Genomic DNA, 23,498 nt, shown 5'->3' with positions numbered 1-23,498 from the left:
GCAGGTGAACCGAATAAACTTAATTGACAGGAGAGAACAAACGTGACTGAGCAAAACAGGAATTCAAGAGTACAAACTAATAGAAACATAACTAGAAAAACATGAAACGAAAGCATAACCAGATCCAAAAACCAAACTTGACAAAACATTAACAAAAACATGACCAGAAAAATAAACACAAACATGATTCAAAACTTCAACTGTGAAATAAGACCAACAAAACCCAAAAACACCCACAAATCATAACAAAAGCCCTAATGTCAATAACAATTTTTCATGAAGCCAATTTTTCTCCTACAGCTATTTGGACAGTTGAACATGATTTCATCACTACTCACCTTTATCATTGCTATGTGCTGTATGTAGGGATGAGCCAAATTTCTTTATCCTACCTTTAGCTTTCACAAAATGCTGCCACATTTCTCTGTTCTATCACAAGTAGTCAAATTTCCTCTGTTCTCACCTCCCTCTTTGATCAGCTAAGGATTGATTTTAATTTCATTGTTTATTTTTGCGTTACTTCGGCTTCCTGTCTCCCTCTTTCAAAGAAATACTGACACATAGTCCCCCAGTATTAGCTGGCACAAGTACTCCCACAGTAAATGAAACTGAGAGTGGCTCAGAGTGCAAATGTGTAAGATGTCAATACAGCACAGCTAGATACCATTTCAGGAAAAAACTAGTTTTTGAGTCCCTGTCAGAGAAAAACTGACAGAACACAGAGAACAGAACAGACCCTATATGCTACGGATACAATCAGCAATTTTGTATTGGCAGCCGGGTATTCCATAACTGTAATGTTCCTATAAGCAGTATAAATCCATGCTGAGAAGACCAAGCAGGTATAGAGTTCATGCGAGCATTTCACTGCTTGCCAATTATGAAACACCACTTTAAATCTGCTTGATAACCTTTGTTGTATTTTTAAGTCAAACATTTTGTAATTAACCAAACACTAGTTTGGTAAGGAAATTGGTTTTGTAAAGACAAATGTAAATCCTTAACAATCTTGTGATTCCATGTGTGTACGAGCAGAGCAAACCTTCATGAACCTCTGGAGAAACATATTCTGCACATCTGCATGCAGCATGGTGTTGCTCAGCTATTCTAATCTGAAAAACGTTTTACTGTGTAGCAACACAAACAAGCAAAGAGCATCATTGCAATTACAGTTACTTGCATTGTGCAAATAATATTATTTTAATCTCTGAATGTCTAGATGTTCTGGATGAGCAGCTACAGATTGTTTCTGATAAAGATTGTTTGTGATTAAATCTATGTGAGCCTTCATCTCGTGCTGTTTTTATTTCAATCCCAACCACTCAAACTGCATTGTATATGCATTAAACGTATTAAGACTGCAAACATTTCCTTTACAGAATGCACATTTTCAAACCATGCTGTGATACATCTGTTCCCCCTTTAAATAAAAAACCTTCAAAGATTTTTTTCCTGGTCTTCACATTATATGTTGACCTTCAGTCTTATAGAACAGATGCTGAATGAATACAAAACAGTAAAATTTTCAAGGTTCTGCACCTCACAGTGCCCCCTGACACCAATGTCATGCCTTTACCGACTCAATACACTAAAAATCACATCACATTTAAGGCAAAGGACCCTTGGTAACGTCTCTTTTTTTTTTCAGGAGAACACCGAGTGTACTTAACATTTCACTCACTGTGGATGTATAACACCTTCATCACCACATATTTTGCCTTTGATGGGAAAAGGTGAGCTAAGAAGCTCTTTTGTGACATGACTTCAAATACCTTAGCTGTGAGCTCATGGATCAATTGCAACTCATGGGAACAGCAGCTGAAAACTATCAGTTACACAACTGTCCAAAAGTCAAATTTCCCAATAACTTTCCTTTACCAAACACCTAAAGGCCCCAAAATGACACAGTGAGTTGTATAAACAGTCAACCATTATAAAACACTCACATCAAGCTAAAAGAGGAACAGACAGTTTAAAGATATTTCTGCAGCTGCTATTAGGTAATACAATCTCCACTGATGATTATATGAGCATAGTAACACTTCACAGGAGCAGTGATTATAGTGCCTTGTAATGCTGTCAATTTAAAACAGAATGCACTGCCAGTAGAATCAGAATCAGAATCAGCTTTATTGCCAAGTTCGTGCATACAAACAAGGAATTTGCCTCCAGTACACTTTGCTCTTTTGTTCTGTTTTTGCATTACAGAATATACAAATTTACAATTTACAATATACACATATCTAATACAAAAGGTGCATTTGCAACATCTGTATGCTGTTGTTTGGTACTCTATTGAATGTTCATCAGAGAAACAGCCTGGGGGAAGAAACTGTCTCTGTGGCGGCTGGTTTTAGTAAACAGTGCTCTGTAGCGGCGGCCTGAAGGTTAAACTCTGAACAGTTTATTTGCAGGGTGTGTGGGGTCTGCAGAGATTTTGGCAGCTCTTTTCTTGACCCTAGATCTGTATAAGTCCTGGATGGAGGGAAGGTCAGCTCTGATTATTCTCTCTGCAGTCCTGATTATTCGTTGCAGTCTGGACCTGTCCTGTTTTGTGGATGAGCCAAACCACACTGAGATGGATGAAGACAGGACAGACTGAATGATGGCAGTGTAGAAGATAACCAACAGCTCCTGTGGAAGGTTGAACTTCTTGAGTAAGTGAGTAAGTGTGGAAATGTTGTGTATCTCCTATAAAAATGCCACAATCTACAACATCTATGAGCTTGAACAGCCTCTCTTTAAGCAATGTGTTTGCATATTTGCAAAGGCTGATTGATTTCACATGTCACTGCATTATGTGGACTATGGTAGAGAGGCAGCGTTGAGTGCTACACTGAATACTGAGTATGGCTACTTACTTTTCAGTCAGTTTGTGCTGCCTTGGCTAGGTGTTGTCATGTTTATTTATGTATCTAAGTAGAGCCTGTTTGGGTTTTGTTGTAGTCTGGTCATACCCTGTGAAACTCTATACCTCACCACATTTCAACCACAAAATTCAATTTATAGACCAACACAAAGTAGCACATCATCATGAAGTTAAATAAAAGATATGGTTTACAATTTTTTTTTTACCAAAAATTGTATACAGATTGGCTGAGCCAGTTTTTTGTAGAACCAGATTTTACTGCAATTAGACCTGCACAATCTACTGATATTTGTCGCTACCTGCTTTTACCATCTGGAGACTGAAAATTTTGCCCATCCTTCTTCACAAAATAGTTCAAGTTAATTAAGACTGAATGGAGAGTGTCTGTGAACATCATTGATCAAGTCTTGTCACAGATTCTCAATTTTCATTAAACTCTGAAAATTTATTAAACTGACGCATGACAAACAAAGCTCCCCTTTCTTCTACTTGCTGCTCCCAAGAAGACAAAAGCAAGTAATCTCGTTCCTTTGAGATGGTACTGTAGAAATTGCCTGCGACTGTATGCTGGGAAGCTAAGCCACTCCCAAAGGAGCTGTCTTTGTGGAAAGTTGCTGATTCCCATTGTTTGAGTTTTCCGTGTTCCAACTCAATCCAAAGCTTTAATCCGAAGCTTTAATTCATACCCACTCAGTCCATATTCTGCTGGTTTGATCTCCATCTACCCTCAGCACACATCCTTACTTTTGGTCATGCTTAATTAGATGAAAGTTGTTGAACATAGATATAGAGTGTTGTGTTGTTTTGTGTAAGAGTGATTATCTACCTAAATAAGGTTAGCGATCCACACCACTCAGTAAAACGGTTGAAAACACAGTACATTTCACGTGGTTTTAGTTAATAATTATCAATTATTAATGATAATTAACTAATTGTAATTATAAAGTTGTCAAGATGCGGGGCTTGGAGGTAGGAGTGAGCGCAGAACATGGGGAGGAGGCCGCATGGTGAGTAGATTGAGGTTAAATGTTATAATTGCACACAAATTTACAGGCAGGCAGGCAGAGTTCAGAGTACAGGCAGGTCATTCCCAGAGCACAAGTTCAGGAGGCAAACAGAAAACAAACCACTAGGAGAAACCCGGGAAGATAACTGAGGAGTAGATGAGAGGAACCAGCGAGGAACAATGAAAACCAGGAAGCTAATATACTTAGGGACATGGAGTATGAACCAATGAAACAGGGAGACAGGTAATCAGGGGAAACATGACACAGGTGTGGAACAGGCTGCGGGGAGACTGAGGGGAATGTGTCTAATAAAACTAATGAGCAGAGGAAAGGCAGGGACATGAGAAACTGAACAAAACTAGACTAAATAACAAAACCAAGGGAAAACATATCTACAGGAAAATGTAAACAAACATATGAACACAATTGGACAATGAAACTGAAACACCTGTCATTTTAGTGTGGGGGGTTTCATGGCTAAATTGGACCAGGCTGGTAGCCAGTCTTCATTGATTGCACATTGCAACAGTAAGAGCAGAGTTTGAAGGTTCAATTAGCAGGGTAAGAGCACAGTTTTGCTCAAAATATTGAAATGCACACAACATTATGGGTGACATACCAGAGTTCAAAAGAGGACAAATTGTTGGTGCACATCTTGCTGGCGCATCTGTGACCAAGACAGCAAGTCTTTGTGATGTATCAAGAGCCACGACGGTATCCAGGGTAATGTCAGCATACCACCAAGAAAGACGAACCACATCCAACAGGATTAACTGTGGACGCAAGAGGAAGCTGTCTGAAAGGGATGTTCGGGTGCTAACCCGGATTGTATCCAAAAAACATAAATCCAAGACGGTCCAAATCACGGCAGAATTAAATGTTCAACTCAACTCTTCTGTTTCCACCAGAACTGTCCGTCGGGAGCTCCACAGGGTCAATATACACGGCCGGGCTGCTATAGCCAAACCTTTGGTCACTCATGCCAATGCCAAACGTCGGTTTCAATGGTGCAAGGAGCGCGAATCTTGGGCTGTGGATAATGTGAAACATCTATTGTTCTTTGATGAGTCCACCTTTACTGTTTTCCCCACATCCGGGAGAGTTACTGTGTGGAGAAGCCCCAAAGAAGCGTACCACCCAGACTGTTGCATGCCCAGAGTGAAGCATGGGGGTGGATCAGTGATGGTTTGGGCTGCCATATCATGGCATTCCCTTGGCCCAATACTTGTGTTAGATGGGTGCATCACTGCCAAGGACTTCCGAACCATTCTTGAGGACCATGTGCATCCAATGGTTCAAACATTGTATCCTGAAGGCGGTGCCGTGTATCAGGATGACAATGCACCAATACACACAGCAAGACTGGTGAAAGATTGGTTTGATGAACAGGAAAGTGAAGTTGAACATCTCCCATGGCCTGCACAGTCACCAGATCTAAATATTATTGAGCCACTTTGGGGTGTTTTGGAGGAGCGAGTCAGGAAACGTTTTCCTCCACCAGTATCACGTAGTGACCTGGCCACTATCCTGCAAGAAGAATGGCTTAAAATCCCTCTGACCACTGTGCAGGACTTGTATATGTCATTCCCAAGACGAATTGTCACTGTATTGGCCACAAAATGAGGCCCTACACCATACTAATAAATTATTGTGGTCTAAAACCAGGTGTTTCTGTTTCATTGTCCAACCCCTGTAAGTGCTGTGAGCCTAATAATCGCACTACCAGTATATCTCTGATCTCTAAACTGATTTTTGTTTAGAATGTATTCCTTCTAAATAATGATTTTTAATTATACATTTTGGTAAATATTTGTCACTTATAAGAAATGATTTTTGTTTAGAATTTATTTCTTCTGAATGATGATTTTTAATTATAATTTTTGGTAAATATTTATAATCAATAATCATAATCTCTTGGTCATAAAATTCCAATAAAATATCTAGTAGTTTTGGGTTTTAAAAAGACAGATTTTGAAAAAGTTTAAGGGGTGAAAATATTTTTGCAAAGCAATGTCAAGTTTAGGCTTTAGTTTTAATCTTTAACTTTTTTAGCTTTTTCTCTCATGTTTAGCTTTGTCTTGTTTTCTGTTTCCCATGACAGACCTGGTTCTGTAAAGCAATATTTCAGTTACTCTGTGTCTTGTCAAAAAACAAGACTCATATCCACATGTTCAAAGAAAAAGAAAGAATATGTTTCACTGAGCATTAACGCAGTCCTTACAGAGAAGAAGGGAGTATTTAAAGCTTGCCTAGATGTATTTTAATCTTTCAATAAATAGGAAAGGTCTTTATGATGTCTTTAAAAAAGAGGTGAAATTAGTATTTCAGTCATCAGCTCTGCTCACATTATTCTGGAGCTGTAAAATAATAAATGAGTGTTGCTGGAGTGGAGCACTTCATGAGTCATTACTGGTTTTGTGAGTGGTGTGTTGATGCGGTGCTTGGGTGTTATAAAGTATCTGTAATGTGGCCACCACATGACTACAGTAGCAGCTTCTTTAATCTCCACAGGCCCAGACTGTGCTCCTTCTGAACTTTAACCACCATGATTAAAAGCAGTCTCTCCAGTTTGTCAAACCACAGAACTGACCTTTAGAAGAAGAAGAGAGGTCAGTTTAATAATAAGCAAAATAAAAAACAATCATCAGTTCATAGCTCACAGAGGAGATGTACTAAAATTAAGTAATAACAAATACCAGCTTTTATGTTTTAAACCAATTTAAAGCCAAGTAGCTTTTCATCTCTGGTTCATTTTACAATTCAAAACCGAGAGTAATTTATTTTTTCCATGAAACCCCCCTCAAAAATCTCTCTGCACTAATTTAATTTAACTTAACACTGTGGTGTTCCATCTTTGGTAAACATGTAATGTGGTTACAGTGGTTAAATATGCACCCCCGAGAATGATAAATATGATCAAATAACTGTGTTGCATGGAGAATCAGCTAGGAGAATCACTTGATGGGAAGGGGGGCAAAACAATCTCCAAAGTTCCTTGTAGGAGAACTGCAGTAATAAATGTAATTTTGTCTCCTCAACAACTATTATATGCCATCCACAAGCCAACACGTTGTTTGGCAGGCATGCTGGAAAAAAGGCTCACTTGTCCTACCATCACAAACACAAAAGTGGACCTCGCAATCCTCTGCTGGGACTTTAACTGGAGCTGTGTGCTTTGTTCAGATGAGATTAAGATTTAACTTTTGTTGTAAGAAAAACTACAGGTGGGTTTAGTGTGAAATATAGAATTAATATGTGGGAAAACACATCATGTCCACAGTTAAGTATGGTTCAAGACCTGTAATGCAGTGGGCATCTTTCTTTTGCAAAGGCCCTGCAAGGGAACCTTGTTAGAGTGCACTGAATTGTAATTTTTTTGAAATACCAGCACATAAGACTGATCTGTAGAGACATTTTTCCCAAATGAGGAATTGTGAAAGATCCTTCTCTGTCATGTTCGACACTTGTTTGTGTTTCTGTTATTTGCACCCATTTCCATGTTGTTCCTTTCACTTCCATTGTATTTAAGTTCCTGTCTTCGGTCCCTTCACTGTTGATTTGTCTGTTGTAATCGCTGTTGTCATAACTGTCTCCCTGGTTTCTTAGTTTCCTTTGTGTCCTTTAAATTAATCATTAAAATATTTCTATCCACTGTACGCCTGTGATGTCCTGTTGCCGCTTGGGTCCTTTGCCACCACAAACCCTGACAGTACGACCTGACCCTCAGAAGGACCAGGCAAAAGGCATAATTGCTCCCTTCGAGTACCTCCAACGCCAATGCGAGAAGAGTATGTGCCGGTCTGAGTACGTGGAGGAGCAATCAGAGTTTTTGGGCTCAAGGCTGTGGATTCCACCTCCAGAAAAAAGCCCACAGTGCTACTGCACCTCCCTGCCACCTCAGAGCAGATGTCCAGCTCGGCGTCAAGGATGCCAGAGTTGCCATAGTCCCGCTTCCAAGATAGACGCCTCGCATCTCTTCCCTGAGGGTTGGCGTAGTCGTGTCCTTGGCATGCCCTGAGCGCCTCTCTCCAGTCTCTGAAGGACCGACTGGCGTCACCGGTGCACAAGTTGAGTGCGCCCCATTGCAGTCAGTGGTTACCAGTAGGGTAAGTGCTCCATCTCCAGGCACTGGGACACAACTTGGAGGAACACCGGCCAGGCGTTCCAGACCTGGACTCTGTGGCCAGTACACCTCCACTCGGAGGGTCTAGCTGACACCTCCACTGTTCCACGCCACCTCAAGATCCCTGAAACAGCTAGAATTGCTGCAGAGATTCCTCTGGCTCAGTAATTATCATCTTCATCACCATCTGCATCTCCTGCACTGTCATCATCAGCGCCATCTATACTTCTTGTTACGCCATCATCATTGCCTCGCGTTCCTGTTTCTGATTTCCGTGTGGGGTCCAAGGGCGAACCAGCTCAAGTTCCTGCCCCAGAGGGGTTTGAAGATGAACAACCTCACATTCCTTTGCCCGAGTTCTCCGACGAGGGAATGAAGGTGAACCCGCCTCGTGTTCCTGTGTTCTTTGACGAGGGTGTCCAGGTTGACTTACCTCCATCTCCGTCTCCAGAGCCTCGTCAAGGGTTCCAGTGGAGCTCTCCAACTTTCCTCCAAGAGATGCAGTGCCGCTCTCCAGAGCTCCATTGAGTGTTCTCCAGGCTTCCATGGCATTCTATAAGATACCTCCAAGGGGCACGACCGTCCTCCAGGGCCCCAGGGTTGGTTTCACCAGAACCCTTTGCAGGATCCAGTCAGAGAAAGTTTTATCGAGATATTTTTTAAAACTTGATTACAGAAGACAAATAAACGAAGGTTGAAACTACTCTGCTTGCAGAGCATGAATTTTATTTTAACTAGTGCTTTAGATGTGCATAAATAAACGTTGCTTTGTGCCTATCCACAGGCATCACAAGGCCTAATTAAGAAGCACTGAATTCATATCAGTATGAAAATATCTCTACATATCTTCTGCTGTATGTGTGTTTTTATTTTTTATTTATGTTAATCTAGGGATCAATAACAAAATGCTCACCACATGTGACCAATGGTAATGTGGTGTTTCTCGCTTTAATAAGTAGCTTGGGCAATGTAGGTGGATTTTGTTTGTCAAGCATCTGTAATGTGGAAGCCTGGATGAAATGACCTTTCTAATATTAACATAAACGACGCAGATCTCAGTATAATGTGAAAGTTTCAATAAACACACAAACATGACAAATAACTGCCCACCACTGCCGGCCAGTGCGGCTTTTGTTTTTCTGCCCACACATTTACAGCATGGTTGAGTGTGATAGTCATGGTACGTATGTACAAACAGACCTCTGTCAACAAATGTTCTAAGTGAGTCACCATAATGCCTTATCAATTTCACTGGTGAAATCAGCAACTATTGTCAAAAAGCCTCTGGTTGCAAATCAGTAAGCTTCCATCGTTTTCTAATTACGTTTTACTCGGAGAACAGTACTTCCGTCATAAAAGAACATTTCATGAATCAAAAAGCGATTCAGAGATAAAACCTCTTAGGGACAGCTGTAAATGACCTGAAGCGTTAATAATATTTTGGAACTGAACTAAGATCTATGTCACCAATCAGTCATCAGTTTGGTTTAAACATTAACCTTTTAAAATATATAAAAAAAATGTTGCCTCAAAAGACTGAAGGGCAAACATCATATTTCCAAACTATTAACTATTACAACAATGGAAAATAACTAAATCATAACTGGCCTTTCTGTAATTTCAAAGCAAAAGAGTAATTTCAAAACTATTTTGACAAAATAGCCTTTATAGCCATACCACTATTAAAAACAGGTCAATCTGGCTTCACAGTATCTGATGGACTACAGGACACAAATTGTACTTTTGTTAAAAAAACATTTTAACAAGAATATATTGAATTGATGTGTGACCGCTAACTGGCAATGAAAAAAAGAGTGAGCATTTTTGCTGCAAAGACAATCCATGTAGGAAACGCGGATAAAGCTCAGGGAAGTAAACAGGAGAAGAGGACAGCCTTCTCCTCCCCAACCGAAAACCTGTCTCTCCATTGGACATACTTTTTGCCTCAGAACTATGAAATAATTGCAATCTTGGATTCAAAGGAAGGAGCAACTCAAGCCTGAAGAAAAACAACACAATGCAGTTAATGTCACTGTAAGAACAGACACCTTGACCATGGAGTTACCAGTTAGCTCCCTTTAGCCCATCGCCCCCGCATCTGCTGCATGCCCTTTAACTATCTATTTTTTATTAAGCCTCCGAGCCTTCTTTGTCTTTGTCAGAGGGGTTATTATGGATCTGGTTACAATTTAAATTCCAAAAATATTTCATTGCACCTGTTACAGCATCACAGGATGAAGCCATCACATATTTTACTCGTTCTGGACACTAATGGAAAAAAATGAGTTTATGTGGCTTTAAATAGAAGCTACACTCCATTTACAATCGCACCACTATTGTCATTATTCAGCAAATAACTCTCACTATCATTCCAGGCAATTCAAACCTTCCTTCTGGACGTGAGAAAGACAAATGCACACCTCATTGTGTCCATGAGTCTAAGTGTGTCTGATTATATCTGGGTGTGTGCGTGTGTGTGTACCATGCGACTGGTCCTCCATATGTGCCAGAGTTTCGATCTGCTCCACCAGGTCATTTGAGTTCCATTGACTCATGCCCAGCAGAATGGCGCTCTTTCCCTCCATAACATCTGTTGGTACATACACAAAGACACAGAGTAAATGCTTAAATAAAGACAAGAAACTGCAGCAAATGTCCACTTGTATTCATGCATATCAGCTATATTATCAAAACAAAGAGCTATTTGTTGAAAAGAAATTAAAGGCTTGATTTCTATCTCAAGTGTTTAAGTCTATTTCCATTATGGACATTGCATGCACTCAAAAAAAGAGCAACACAAAATCAAGATATTCTATCTGTTGGGTGTGGTTTTATTTAAATCTGGCGAGATCGAGGAGTAAACATTGTTCATGCCAAGTGCGTACACAGACAAACATATAGCGAGTAAACAACAAAACAAAAAGCCACATGGCAGATGATGATGATGGGACAAATAATTAGGCGTGGCAACCATGCAGTGTGTTTCATATGGCTCATGATAGCAGGAGACAACTCAGACAGCTATTGTGCTGCCAATGCATCACTGACATTTGGCAGAAATTATGTTTACACAGACTGAGGACATCTTTACTGCAGGACATTACTTAGTTAATTTTTTTTTTTGTGTTTATTTCTAGTATTTCATCGAATAAAATACAATTCTTTAAGACTGGTGGGTGTTAATCTAAAAATCACAGGGTAATATTTGAACTGAGTCTGTTACATTTTTAGAATATTTAAATGATTGTTTTTAGTATTTTCTAAAGTAAATAAAGCTAGAAAATAAAGGTGAGACTGATCATTGATTTATCTACAAATCCAGACTGAACTTTTAGATTACTATTTGGAATTTAAGAGGTTGCAATCCTCATATTTTAGTAGTAGTTTTGGAAAGTGATGTCCACGTTTGTAAAAAATGACCATATTAAGTCCTGGAAATTACCCTCTAAGTCAAAGTACCTGGAAAATTCTGTAAAAGTATCCACAGAGTCCAAGTAACGTGCAGGAAAGTAGCCAGTTGGTTCCAGAGTCAAGTCAAGTCAAGTTTATTTATGAGGAAACAAATTACAATGAAACAGAAAATCAAACAGAAAACAAATCAAATGACACTAATAATCCTTGGGAGTTTACTGGTAAGAGCTGTTTGTAATCCAATCTTTCTAATAGAGGTAATTAGCTCATTAAGTCCTCTGTGGTAAGGAATTCATCTGGTGCTAGTAGAAAAATGATAATATTAATCTTTGAGGTCACTGGTATAAAACAGTTTTAGTCCAAACTTTTTAAATACTAATAATGTTTGACTGTCACTGGTATGATATAGTTGTAATACAATCCTTTTAAGAAATCTAAAAATCTCTGGTCATTGGTGTAAAAACAGCTTTAGTCCAAATTTTCAAATACTAATAATATTTGGCTTTCGCTTGTAATCCTTCTGAGAAATATGAAAATCTATGAAAAATAATTAAATCACACATTTAGGTAGATGAGAAAAGAGACCACATTAGGTAAGAAGAGGGGAAAAAATCATATTTCACACTTTATCCTTAGTAGGATACAGTTTAAGATTGCAAAAAAAACCTCAGCACAAAGAAGCAACACATATGCAAAACAACATCATGCAGGGGATCCAGTGAAGGTGGTGTGAAGGTTGTATATGTTTATCTTATGTCATGATTCTGGCATGTCTGCTCTACCCTGTCTCCCTGGCTGCAATCAGCAGATTAGATACACCTGGTGGCTGCTGCAGTGCAGTGCAATATGTGGAATGCCAAGCACCTGTGTCTGCCCTGATATATACTGACTCTGACAAGCAGACGGTGCCAGATTTTTGAAAGCCACCATGTGAGTAGATATCCAGCGTTCCTTCCTGTCTGATCATTGTTCTTGACCTTGCCTTGCTTTTTGGATTTATGCCTCTGCCTGCTCCCTGCTGGACTATTTGGATTTTGGTTGTCGACCTTGTTTCCTGCATCTGGTTTATGCCTCTGCCTGCCCCTTGCCTGACGCCTCTTGTTCCGATCGTTGACCCTGTTTCTGTCCTTGGATTATTGAGCCAGCCTAGCCCTCGGATTATTCAGCCTGGAGTCACTTCTCACCTGTGCTGTGGAGATCACCGCCTGCCGCCCACTAAGGTTTCTCCTCTGGGTTTCAAGTTCCACTCAAGACAAAAGCAGGTTAGTGGCTTTTCTGATCCCTGCAAAATCTGGAGAGACTACAAGTCACTAATCCCTCTTTCTGCCTCAGTGATTCCTGGAAGCTGTGAGGAGAGTTACCTGTGTGACGTTTTCCTGTGGCTGAATAAAGCTTTTAAACTTTCAGTAATGTATCTGGCTGAATCTTGGGTCCGCCTTTTTCTGATTCATACCATCTTAAGCATGTGAGTGTGTGCAAAGTATGTCCGTGAAGCACTGTCACAGAGGTCATTGTCCTTGATGATATGATGGAATGTTCATCAACCGGCCACAAAGTTCTGAGCAGGTCCACGGATGTCCTCAGGGGAGGGAAGGGGCAGAGGGAGCAGAGCGTCGTGTTTACATAACTTCCAGGAGAGGTTGAAGATAGCCAGCCATCAAGGCCGTGCAGGGGAGCCAGATTCAGAAAAACAACAATCATTTGGATTAGGCTGACTCATAATTTTCCGTCAGCCTTGAGAGTCTCGCTGGTGCTTCTCAATCTAAACAGCCAAATTCCAGGTCCTTTCCGCCAGGTCTGAGCAAACAACTTTCTCCAAGATTTATCCCATTTCACCCGAGTTCAGGAACCGCAACCTGCCAGCAATCCTGTGTAAGGATCACCTCCAGTCTGCGATTCAGCTCACATAACATCTCAGTCAGAGTGTTGATCGCTCTGCAGATCCCATCATACATGCACCTTACAATGGCCAGAATAGCTGCCGAAGTTTTTCGAATTTTTTGATATGCCAGGTAACCGCCAACTCCAAAAAGCAGAAATCCTGTTATCAAACATCCAATTGTATACACATCTTCTACATCCTGCACTGACAATATCAACAGACACACAATCCTCCACTTCTTCCAGGAGTCAATCGTGTATCTGGAGAAAAATGCCCCGTCTGGACAAGAGGGTTGTCCTTCACCCCGTCTTCTTGTGGAAAAATCTGATCAGAATCAGAATCAGAATCAGAAAAGCTTTATTGCCAAGTACGTTTTTGGACATACAAGAAATTTGTTTTGGCGTAGTCGGTGCAATACAATACAAATTAAACAGTATAAACATATCTACAATATAATATAAATATATGTGCACAGTTTTAAGTGAGTGAGAGTAAATATAGAGCAGTATAAGATGCAAGAGCAATACAACAGTGCAGGTAATCATTGTGCAAGTATGGCAGTGCAAGTAAAGCAGGAGTCCATGCTGAGCGTTAATGTAACGCATAGAGTTACAAGTTACAGGTGTCCTGTCAGCAAAAAAGGGGGGGTGTGGGGGAAAGGGAGAGTGTCAGGGTGGTTTCCGGACTTTGTTAACCAGGCTGGTGGCAGATGGGAAAAAACTGTTCTTGTGGCGTGAGGTTTTGGTCCGGATGGACCGCAGCCTCCTGCCAGAGGGGAGAGTCTCAAACAGTCTGTGACCGGGGTGGGAGGGATCAGCCAGAATCTTCCCTGCCCGCTTCAGGGTCCTGGAGGTGTACAGTTCCTGGAGCGACAGTAGACTGCAGCCAATCACCTTCTCAGCAGACCGAATGACACGCTGCAGCCTGCCCTTATCCTTGGCTGTAGCAGCGGCGTACCAGATGGTGATGGAGGAGGTGAGGATGGACTCAATGATGGCTGTGTAGAAGTGCACCATCATAGTCTTTGGCAGGTTGAATTTCTTCAGCTGCCGCAGGAAGAACATCCTCTGCTGGGCTTTCTTGATGAGGGAGCTGATGTTTGGCTCCCACTTGAGATCCTGGGAGATGATGGTTCCCAGGAAGCGGAAAGATTCCACAGTGTCAATTGTGGAGTCACAGAGGGTGATGGGGGCAGGTGGGGCTGGGTTCTGCCTGAAGTCCACAACCATCTCTACTGTCTTTAGAGCGTTGAGCTCAAGGTTGTTCTGGCTGCACCAGTCCAACAGATGGTCCACCTCCCATCTGTACGCAGACTCGTCACCATCAGAGATGAGTCCGATCAGGGTGGTGTCGTCCGCAAACTTCAGAAGCTTGACAGACTGGTGACTGGAGGTGCAGCTGTTGGTGTACAGGGAGAAGAGCAGAGGAGAGAGAACACAGCCTTGGGGGGAACCGGTGCTGATGGTCAGGGAGTCAGAGACGTGCTTCCCCAGCCTCACGCGCTGCTTCCTGTCAGACAGGAAGTCAGTGATCAACCTGCGGGTGGAGTCGGGCACACTCAGCTGGGAGAGCTTCTCCTGTAGCAGAACTGGGACGATGGTGTTGAAGGCAGAGCTGAAATCCACAAACAGGATCCTGGCATAGGTTCCTGTGGAGTCCAGGTGCCGGAGGATGAAGTGAAGGGCTAGGTTGACTGCATCATCTACAGACCTGTTGGCTCTGTAGGCAAACTGCAGGGGGTCCAAACTTGCATTGAGAGACCAGCTGACCAAATCCATAACTCAGAATTTTGGAAGATATGCAAAAAGAGGCTCCAAAAAGAAAGACAAGACACAAAGCTGAAGCAGGGCAGATATGGGAGGGTGCAGGAGACAGAGAAAAGCGTCCTCCTCCACCGAGAGCAGAAAGAAAAAAAAAAAAGCGAGTAACCTTTAAGGCCCAGAAAAGTACCTAGTAGGTTGCAGGAAAGTTACCAGGAAGTTAAATGAAGTAACCACAAGTAGGAAAGTAGGAAACTGAAGGTAGGTTATACAGTTATATTCAATAAATTAGAATATTATTAAAAAGTTCATTTATTTCATTAACTCAATTCACTGAGTGAAACACATAGATTAGTTACACACAGACTGGTTGATGTTTTAAAGCCTTTATTTCTTTTAATTATGATGATTTTCCGTTTACAACTAATGAAAACATGACACCTAAGATTAGAATATTACATCAGACCAATAAAAAAATGTTTATACTTAATACCTGCGTAAAGGTTGTTATTTTCAAAAGGTACTTTTAATCTGACAAACGAGATTCATTGGAAGGCATATTCTAACTTATTGAATGTGACTGAGCAATTTTGTAGCTGGATGTAGAAACGTTTAGGAACATTTAACAATTTCACACAAAAAAACAGCAACTCTTTTTAAACTACCTCGCAGTCAATTGTACACCCTCCATCTAAACAGTTGTTTGGAGTTAGCAGCTCCATACCTCACAATAACATGAATAAAATCATAAAAGGATAGTTCTGACACGTATTATGTAACTATCGAGCTCGTTAATCTAAATATGACTCAAGATATGCAAAGTGGAATATGCAAATCTTTGCTTATGTATTGGAAAAAAGCCACTAACACCTTTAAACCAATCTATAAACACAATATTTACACCCAATACAGACATTGTGAACAAAACCAACATAGCAAGGATTCTCACTGATAGATCCCCCCACCTATTTAAATATTTTAAAAAACACCAGAAGATGTCATTATATCAACAAATACTGTTGATATAACAACAGTACATGGATTTCTTTATTTCTGTCAGTAGGAAATGTGCTCTGCCCGGCACTGGCCACTGGTTAAAGAAAATAGTTGAAATTAATTTTGTTCTCATTAAGCAAGGATATCTTGTTAGAAATATATCACAAGTTAAGCAATAAAAGAGTTTAATAAACACAGACTTGAGAAAATAACATGAACTGTGAATCAGATCATAACTAGTCAATGTATTGCATACAAATGACTCATTTGGTCTTCAAAGAGGTGTCTTCTTTTTTAAAGACTTTTTCCAGTGTTCTTTTTATCAAATTAATTTGAAAATTACACTTTCAGTAATTACATTTTACTTTTTAAGTAATCAATACAAACATTGAATTTTCCAACATATTCAAAGTTATTCTCCCTCTCCTCTTTATTTGTGATCCTTATCTGTTTTTGTAAGTGCAAATGTTAATATGTGTGACTGGCTGTAGCACTGCGGATCCAGGTCATGCACTTGTTAATCCTCACGTTAACACACAGTGGTATATCATCCCCTATTGTCTCACTCTTTGATACCTTTCCTCTGCATCCACCAGGTGGGTCACAATCCCAAGCCAAAAATTTAACAAATTTGGACTCCTTATCAAAACCATTAGGTAAGAGCCAACCACTGAAGAAAATATTTTATTGATTTTTAGGTTTCACCTTCTTTAAACATTACTAATGCAGAGCTTCTGGGTAGCCATGTTGCAAAACACATCCTGCAGTCATGGAAAATAAATGACCCTGTTTCAGAAGAGCCCTTGCTGAGGGAAAAGTAGGGATGCAAAAGGATGCAAATCAGTTCCAGTTTCCCCCACCACATGTCTAGATATCTTTAGGCAAGACACCAATCCCCACGCTGCGACCAACCAGAGAATCATCTTATGTATGAGTGAATATAGCCTGTAGCGTAAGAGTGATTTGAATGGTCAATTCAAAGAACATTAAAGAAGGAGTCCATTAACTTGTCAATAAAATGGGAAAAAGGGAAGCTACAGAAAAGAGTGGTGAAACAACCCCTGTTAGGAAGAAATGTAATCAGACAAAATCAGAATGGCTACGATTGGGGATCAGGCATTGACATGAAAGGTAATCCCAAAAACCAACCTCATGTTCACCTGAAACTTTTGGAACTAAACAGAATACTTAAAATGAAGCTTCAGTTTTCTAGGGAGAGTAAAAATTGGACTCAGGAGCAACAGAAAAAAGTCATGTGGTTGGACTTTTTTTCCATATATATTCTGTCTCAGAGTAATAGATATCTCGTTGTAAAAAGATTTTCCTGTAATCTCAGTGGAGGCTGAACATCTTCCTTTCTCAAAAGGCATTTCTGGTGGGCCACAATGAAAAAGGACAACAGGGAGTTTGCTGCAGACTGCCTGGTCTGCGCTGGAGGGCACATCCAGGCTTCTCTCCCTCCCTTTTCCTGAATGGCCATGGTCACTAATGGCCATGCGTTTGAAACTGGACAGCCACCTTTCAAAGTTAACATCACTATCAAAACGATAAAGATACTATTTTCTCCCCAGGAGGTGACGACTCTGTGGCTCTTTCTAAACATCCTTTAGCTGTAGAGACTGCAGCTCTGATACACCATGTCTTTGCTCACAAGGGTCTAAATTACACTAAAATACTTGGTGTGATAATCTTACTGCAATGCAGCATTTAGTGATAAATATTTAATAATTTGATATTTCTCAGCTTACCATCAAATATAGCAGTTTGAAAAGCTAGCGAAAAATTTTTTTGTAAAGAGCTGTATTTCATTTGATCCCGATAAGATGTGCAGCAAGGGGGAAAAAAATTTAATAAAGAAGATCTAGTATTCTGTAATGGATTAGTATTTACTCTACTCGGTTTATGCTGTTATTAGGATTTTAATGTTTTTCAGAGTGCTTTTAGTCATAGTGGTATGAAGCAACAATGTACAAGGTGCAGCATTTTTAAACACTGATAAAATACAAAATATAGTTTGGGAAATGTATTAGGCAGAGATGAAACTGAAACAGCGCAGGTCTTAACAATCATAAAAGTTTTATTTAATGATTCTGTTTTTATACTCTTATAACTTTTAATCTTTATGCGCTACATAATCTTGTTTTTATCTCCACTTAAAATGTTCATTGCTTCCAAATGTAATCCTGTGAAGCACTTTGTAACTTTTGTTTGGGAAGTTTGCTCTAAAAATAACCTTTTTTATTATAATAAAATGTCAAAATGTCCATTCACAAAATCCGAGGTTGAAGTGATTTTTTTTAAGAGGAGTAAGTGATGGATTGAATGCAATTTAAAGCCATGCTTCTTGTCAGACATGTTGCATATTCCATGTATTTTGACCTATGTAATGTTATTTCGGGTGCAGCACCTTTCAGAGAAAAAAACCAACGGAGCTTTCAGTCTGTTAAAGAATTCCACCTTTTTTACTTTTTACCAAGGGAGAATTTTCCAAGTTTTCTGGAATTTCTGATGATAAAACAGCACATTCTGTTGGTAGAGCTGGATCTAATTTAAACTCAAACACATTCTGCAAACAAATTTCCATCTATTTGCATAAGATTTGAATATGAAAGGAGTGGCTTTTACAGCAGAATAATGGCTGTTTTTTTTCTGTTTTAAATTAGCATCTATTGTTCCCTGATCTTCACAAAGCTAATAATTTGTGCAGGCACCGGAACTTTGATCTGTATATTTTATTGACTTTCATTTCTTAAAACTAAAAGGTGAAAAAAGGGTAACATTGCCAAAATTACCTACAAGCACTGACAGTACATTTGCATACCAAATTATCATTCAAAAAGCCCTCTGCAGTGCTTTATCAAAGAATTTAAACTCCTGTGACTGCCATGTCACAACCACCCACTTCAGTGTTTTTATCAGGGATTATAGACCAGAGGTCTCTGAACTTTTCACTCTGTGGGACAAAATTGTCAAGTTAAAAGTACTTGAGGGTTGCAGAAATCCAAGTTTTGTATATTATTAAAAATGCAAAGTAAATTTATTGGGAATTTCTTTAGTTTACCTAAAATAACTTAAACAGGCATCATTTTAATTAAATGAACAAAGTAGTCTGATTGCTGAAAAAATGGAATATGTAAATCATACTGATCCAAAAAGGCAAAATTTACACAAAGGCCTTAATAAAACAATATAGTTTATCAGGTTTATTGTTTTCTGCTTTAGTCCTGAAACAATGTTGCAGCTGAGCAGCAAGAAATAAATATGGGTCATTCTTTCTTCAAAAACACTTGCTCTATTTAGCCAAGTTTAAGTAATGGGTCTGCCCAAGTATGTTTTTGAGTAAATGTTGCTGAATGTCTGTGGCCCTATTTGTTATTGAATTAATGTGAAAGCAAAAAGTTTGGTAACCAAAAGAAAAAATACTTTGTGTTGTACTTAAAATTTCCTGTTTCAATAAGATTCCTATTTGGGTGGCAACACAAAATTATATCAAGATTCCCAAACGGTCCCTGTCCGTTATCAGGCTCCTCTCTTGTGGGAACCAGCTCCCAGTTTTAGTCCTTGAGGCAGACACCCTGTCTACTTTTAAGGCTAGGCTTAGGCTAGGCTTTCCTTTTTGATAAAGCTTATAGTTAGAGTGGCTTAGGTTATCCTGAGCTATCTCTGTAGTTATGCTGCTATAGGCTTAGGCTGCTGGAGGACATAATGACCATTTTCACTCTCTACACAGTCTCTTTCACTCCACTCTCTACTGCTACATTCTCATACTACTATCCAGTTTTATGTTTTTTGCTGTTGTTTCAGCCTTTAATTTTATATTCTCTCACTGTTTTTCTCTTTCTAGTATCTACATCTGCCCTGGCTCTGTGTTTAGCTGTGGCACCTTCCTGGAGGGGGACATCACCCAGGCTGCTGCTGCCAACAACTTAATGCACAGTCTTATACAGATGATACACTTGGCCCTGTCTTTCAGTGTTTAACCCTCTCTCCTAGACATAGCTACTGACTGAGCTTCTACTGTGACTAACTGTATATGCTCTCTTTCATACTCTAGACTTGAAAATTGGCTCAGAGTTCATCTGCTTAGCTGTCTTGCTCTCCTATATGAAGCCACTAAAGGATCTATAACCATGACTGTTTCACTTTTCTTTCCCATAGAAAGTACTAGTGGATCAGTGCTTCTGTGTTCTTTTTTGTCTCTGCTCTGTTTTCTCAAATCCCCGGTAGGTCGTGGCAAACGGCCACTCACACTGAGCCTGGCTCTGCTGGAGGTTTCTTCCTGTAAGAAGGGAGTTTTCCTCTCCACTGTCGCTACATGCATGCTCAGTATGAGGGATTGCTGCAAAGTCAATGCAAGCGACTGTCCACTGTTACTACATGCTCATCCAGGAGGAGTGAATGCTGCAAGTTACTGACTTGATGCAATCTGCTGTGTTTCTTAGTTTGAAAAATTCTTAACTAATTTGAATAACAATACTGCACTGTTTGATAGCAAGAATTAATTGGAATGTATGTACCCGACTTGAAATCAGTATGATTCGACTGAATTGACTTTGTAAAGTGCTTTGAGAAGATGTGTTGTGAACTGGCGCTATATAAATAAAACTGAATTGAATTGAAAGTCAACTAATTAGTAAATGGAGCCAAGTTTTCCAAGTGAAAATTAACACTCCAACTCACCCCAAACACATCTTCCTCATAGTGAAACATGGTGATGGCAGTATTGTGCTTTGGGGATGCTTTTCTTCAGCAGAGACAGCATAGCTGATCAGAGTTGGTCAGAGGATGGATGGAGATAAATTCAGGGCAGTTGTGGAAGAAAACTTGTTGGGGTCTGCAAAATAATTAAGAATGAGGCGGAGGTTCACCTTCTAGCAGGACAACAACCCTACATATACAACCAGAGCTCTCTGTCCATTATTTTTGAGCTTGAGCTATTTTGCAAAGAAGAATAAGTAGTAACTTTTCCTTAAATGTGCAACCCTTAAAAGACTTGCAACTGTAATTGCAGTGAATGCTGGTTTACAAAGTATTCACTTATATACAAATGGCACACCAGTTTTCAGATTGTTATTTGTCAAAATATGTGAAAGTCTATATCATTTTTTCCTCTTACTTTACAGTTATGAGCTACTGGGACTTGAACCTCGAAGCATTTATACCACAACACTGTCAGTGTAAATGCAAAGCAAAAATGTGCCAAAACAGCTAATGAAATGTGCCAAAACGGCTAATGAAATAAGCAAACTGCGTGGTCCACAAGACCACAGTTTTCTTCTTGTCACTGCTTGGCATGGAGGACAGTTTAAGTCAGAATGAGTCATGCAGAAAGACACCTATCTACCTGCCAGACATCTTTCCCCTCTCACATGTTTCCAACTGGCAGCTCAGAGAGACCCTGACAGGGGATCCACGCAGCCTGTCCACACTGTGGCTTCTTTACTGGTCACAGTTTGTCTCTCACTATCTGCTGTGACACCTCCACACCCGTCTGATTCCTTCTCCTTTCCCTTTCGATCATCCAGATACTGACCCGAATTTAATAATAAGGCCACACATGTGTTCAGATTCAAGCAAACACAGTCAAGCACAAAAAGAAGCCAGAAAGAAGCACATATTTGATCCAAACAATTCTCTATGGGATGTAAGATATGCTTGGGTTTAGGCAAAAGCAAAATGCAAAGCAGGCTTTACATCAAATACTAAAATAATGCAAGTCACTGAGTAGCTTCTGAATCGCCTACCAGAAAGGAAGAAAATGCCAGAAGTGTATTTAAGATGCTTAAACCTGCAGCACTAACACTAATATTACTCAGAAATTAGTGCGAGCACAATGAAATCAACAAATAACAGGCAAGGAAAACAGACTTATCCAACACAGCTCCTGCAGCTGGAATTATGAGGAATCGGCAAAATCTAATTCAAACAACAGACAGAAAAACAGAGTGAAATTTGTTTGCAGTTCTAATCCCCAAGGGAGAATGGGAAATTATACACATCGCTCAGCCTGTCAGTTAACACTGAGTTACTGCCTTGACTTGGTAAGAAGAATAGCAACTGTGATTGTTAAATGATGAGAAAAGCAGCAACTGACCCCCGCTGCTCTGATGCAATATTAACATATTTATTTATCTCATCATATCAAGCATTCGTAGCAGCTGACCAGTTTTTACAGAGCAACTGAGACGTTTTTATGTTCAGCCACCTGACATTCCTCTGATGCAGTAAAATGAGGTTTCTTGGGGTTTATCTATAAATGTTGAACATGATGAGTCAGATAACCCTACCAGATGAATATTAAAATTTAATGTGTGGAGCTCACGTGCCTAGATACATACAATTGAATGTATATATGAATTTAATCATAACTTTAACCAAATATACTTTTTATCTTAAAAAAAACTGCAGCAGATGACAGAATTACCATATTTTCTTCTTGTCAAAAGTACGTTTATGGGAGATCTTGGATGGATGGATGGATAAAGAATAAAGAATTAAGAATAAAACCATGTTAATTAAATTTCTAAACTTTGCCAACTTCACACTGGTTGGTAAAACTTAAAATCTTGCATACTTAAAATCTTTCTAAAAATGCTCTTTACCCTGAGTCTTCAGGTATTTTCTAAGTGCTATTCTTTTAAGAAGTTAAATCCTGATAAAACAGTGATAGTGATTTTCTGCAATGATTAAATTAACTCACATCAGCATGCTGAATGCGTGGAGGGGCTCTAACTGACTCTAACTTTCTAATTAATTGAGCTAAGCATTAGACATCTTGGGGGCACTCATAGAGCATTTGACTTTTATTTGGAGATGGTCAGTTAACCCTTGATTATGAAAAAGTAAACAGAGTGGGTGATGTCACTGCAAAAGTAGCATACCCAATGAAATAGAACTGTGTGAACGCTACACCTTCATCATTACACCCACACTGCACTGTAACAGAGCATCAAAACACATCACAGGACTTGATGTTCCACAAAACATCTATCATTCCCTTCCACCTACACCCACCAGCAATCGTTTTCCGATACGCCAACATCCATGGCAGGATTGGGAACAGCAGCTTAATTGTTTTAGGGAGTAGAAATTAAAAGAGTTATCTCTTTTAACCTAGGTGCCATAATATCTTTTCATCCTTGAAAAGAATCCTTCAAATTTGTTTGAGCATGCATGTATCTGTGCTTTTTAGTCAGAGAGGCCAAAATGATAAACCCAAGGCCTGATGTGGTAGATGAAAAACAGAGCTGGCATTATAGTAACTATGTGAATATTAGATATAATATTACTGTGAAAACACACTGCTTGAAGCAACTTTTTAAAAGAAAGAATTGACCAAAAAAAAATAACAGTGGGATTGGGAATAAAACTGGACATACAAATTGCTTTCCATACATTTTATTTTCTCATACATACCCACACCTGGAAAATACCTAATTCAAATTCAATA

The 23,498-nt window shown here is 39.6% G+C and overlaps 1 protein-coding gene across 2 annotated transcripts in view; it reads right to left on the bottom strand.

The window, feature by feature from the left end:
• Positions 1 to 23,498, bottom strand: part of pitpnm3 (PITPNM family member 3) — a 174,539-nt gene that overhangs the window by 86,401 nt on the left and 64,640 nt on the right. For both annotated transcript variants that reach the window (XM_047391842.1, XM_047391841.1), the window contains exon 3: positions 10,482 to 10,589. In XM_047391842.1, the coding sequence (XP_047247798.1) occupies positions 10,482 to 10,589 (108 nt within the window). The remainder of the gene's footprint in view (positions 1 to 10,481; positions 10,590 to 23,498) is intronic.

Source organism: Girardinichthys multiradiatus, chromosome 18, assembly GCF_021462225.1.
Source record: "Girardinichthys multiradiatus isolate DD_20200921_A chromosome 18, DD_fGirMul_XY1, whole genome shotgun sequence".
In the NCBI taxonomy this organism is placed as follows: Eukaryota; Metazoa; Chordata; class Actinopteri; order Cyprinodontiformes; family Goodeidae; genus Girardinichthys; species Girardinichthys multiradiatus.
This window is presented reverse-complemented; position numbering and strand designations above follow the sequence as displayed.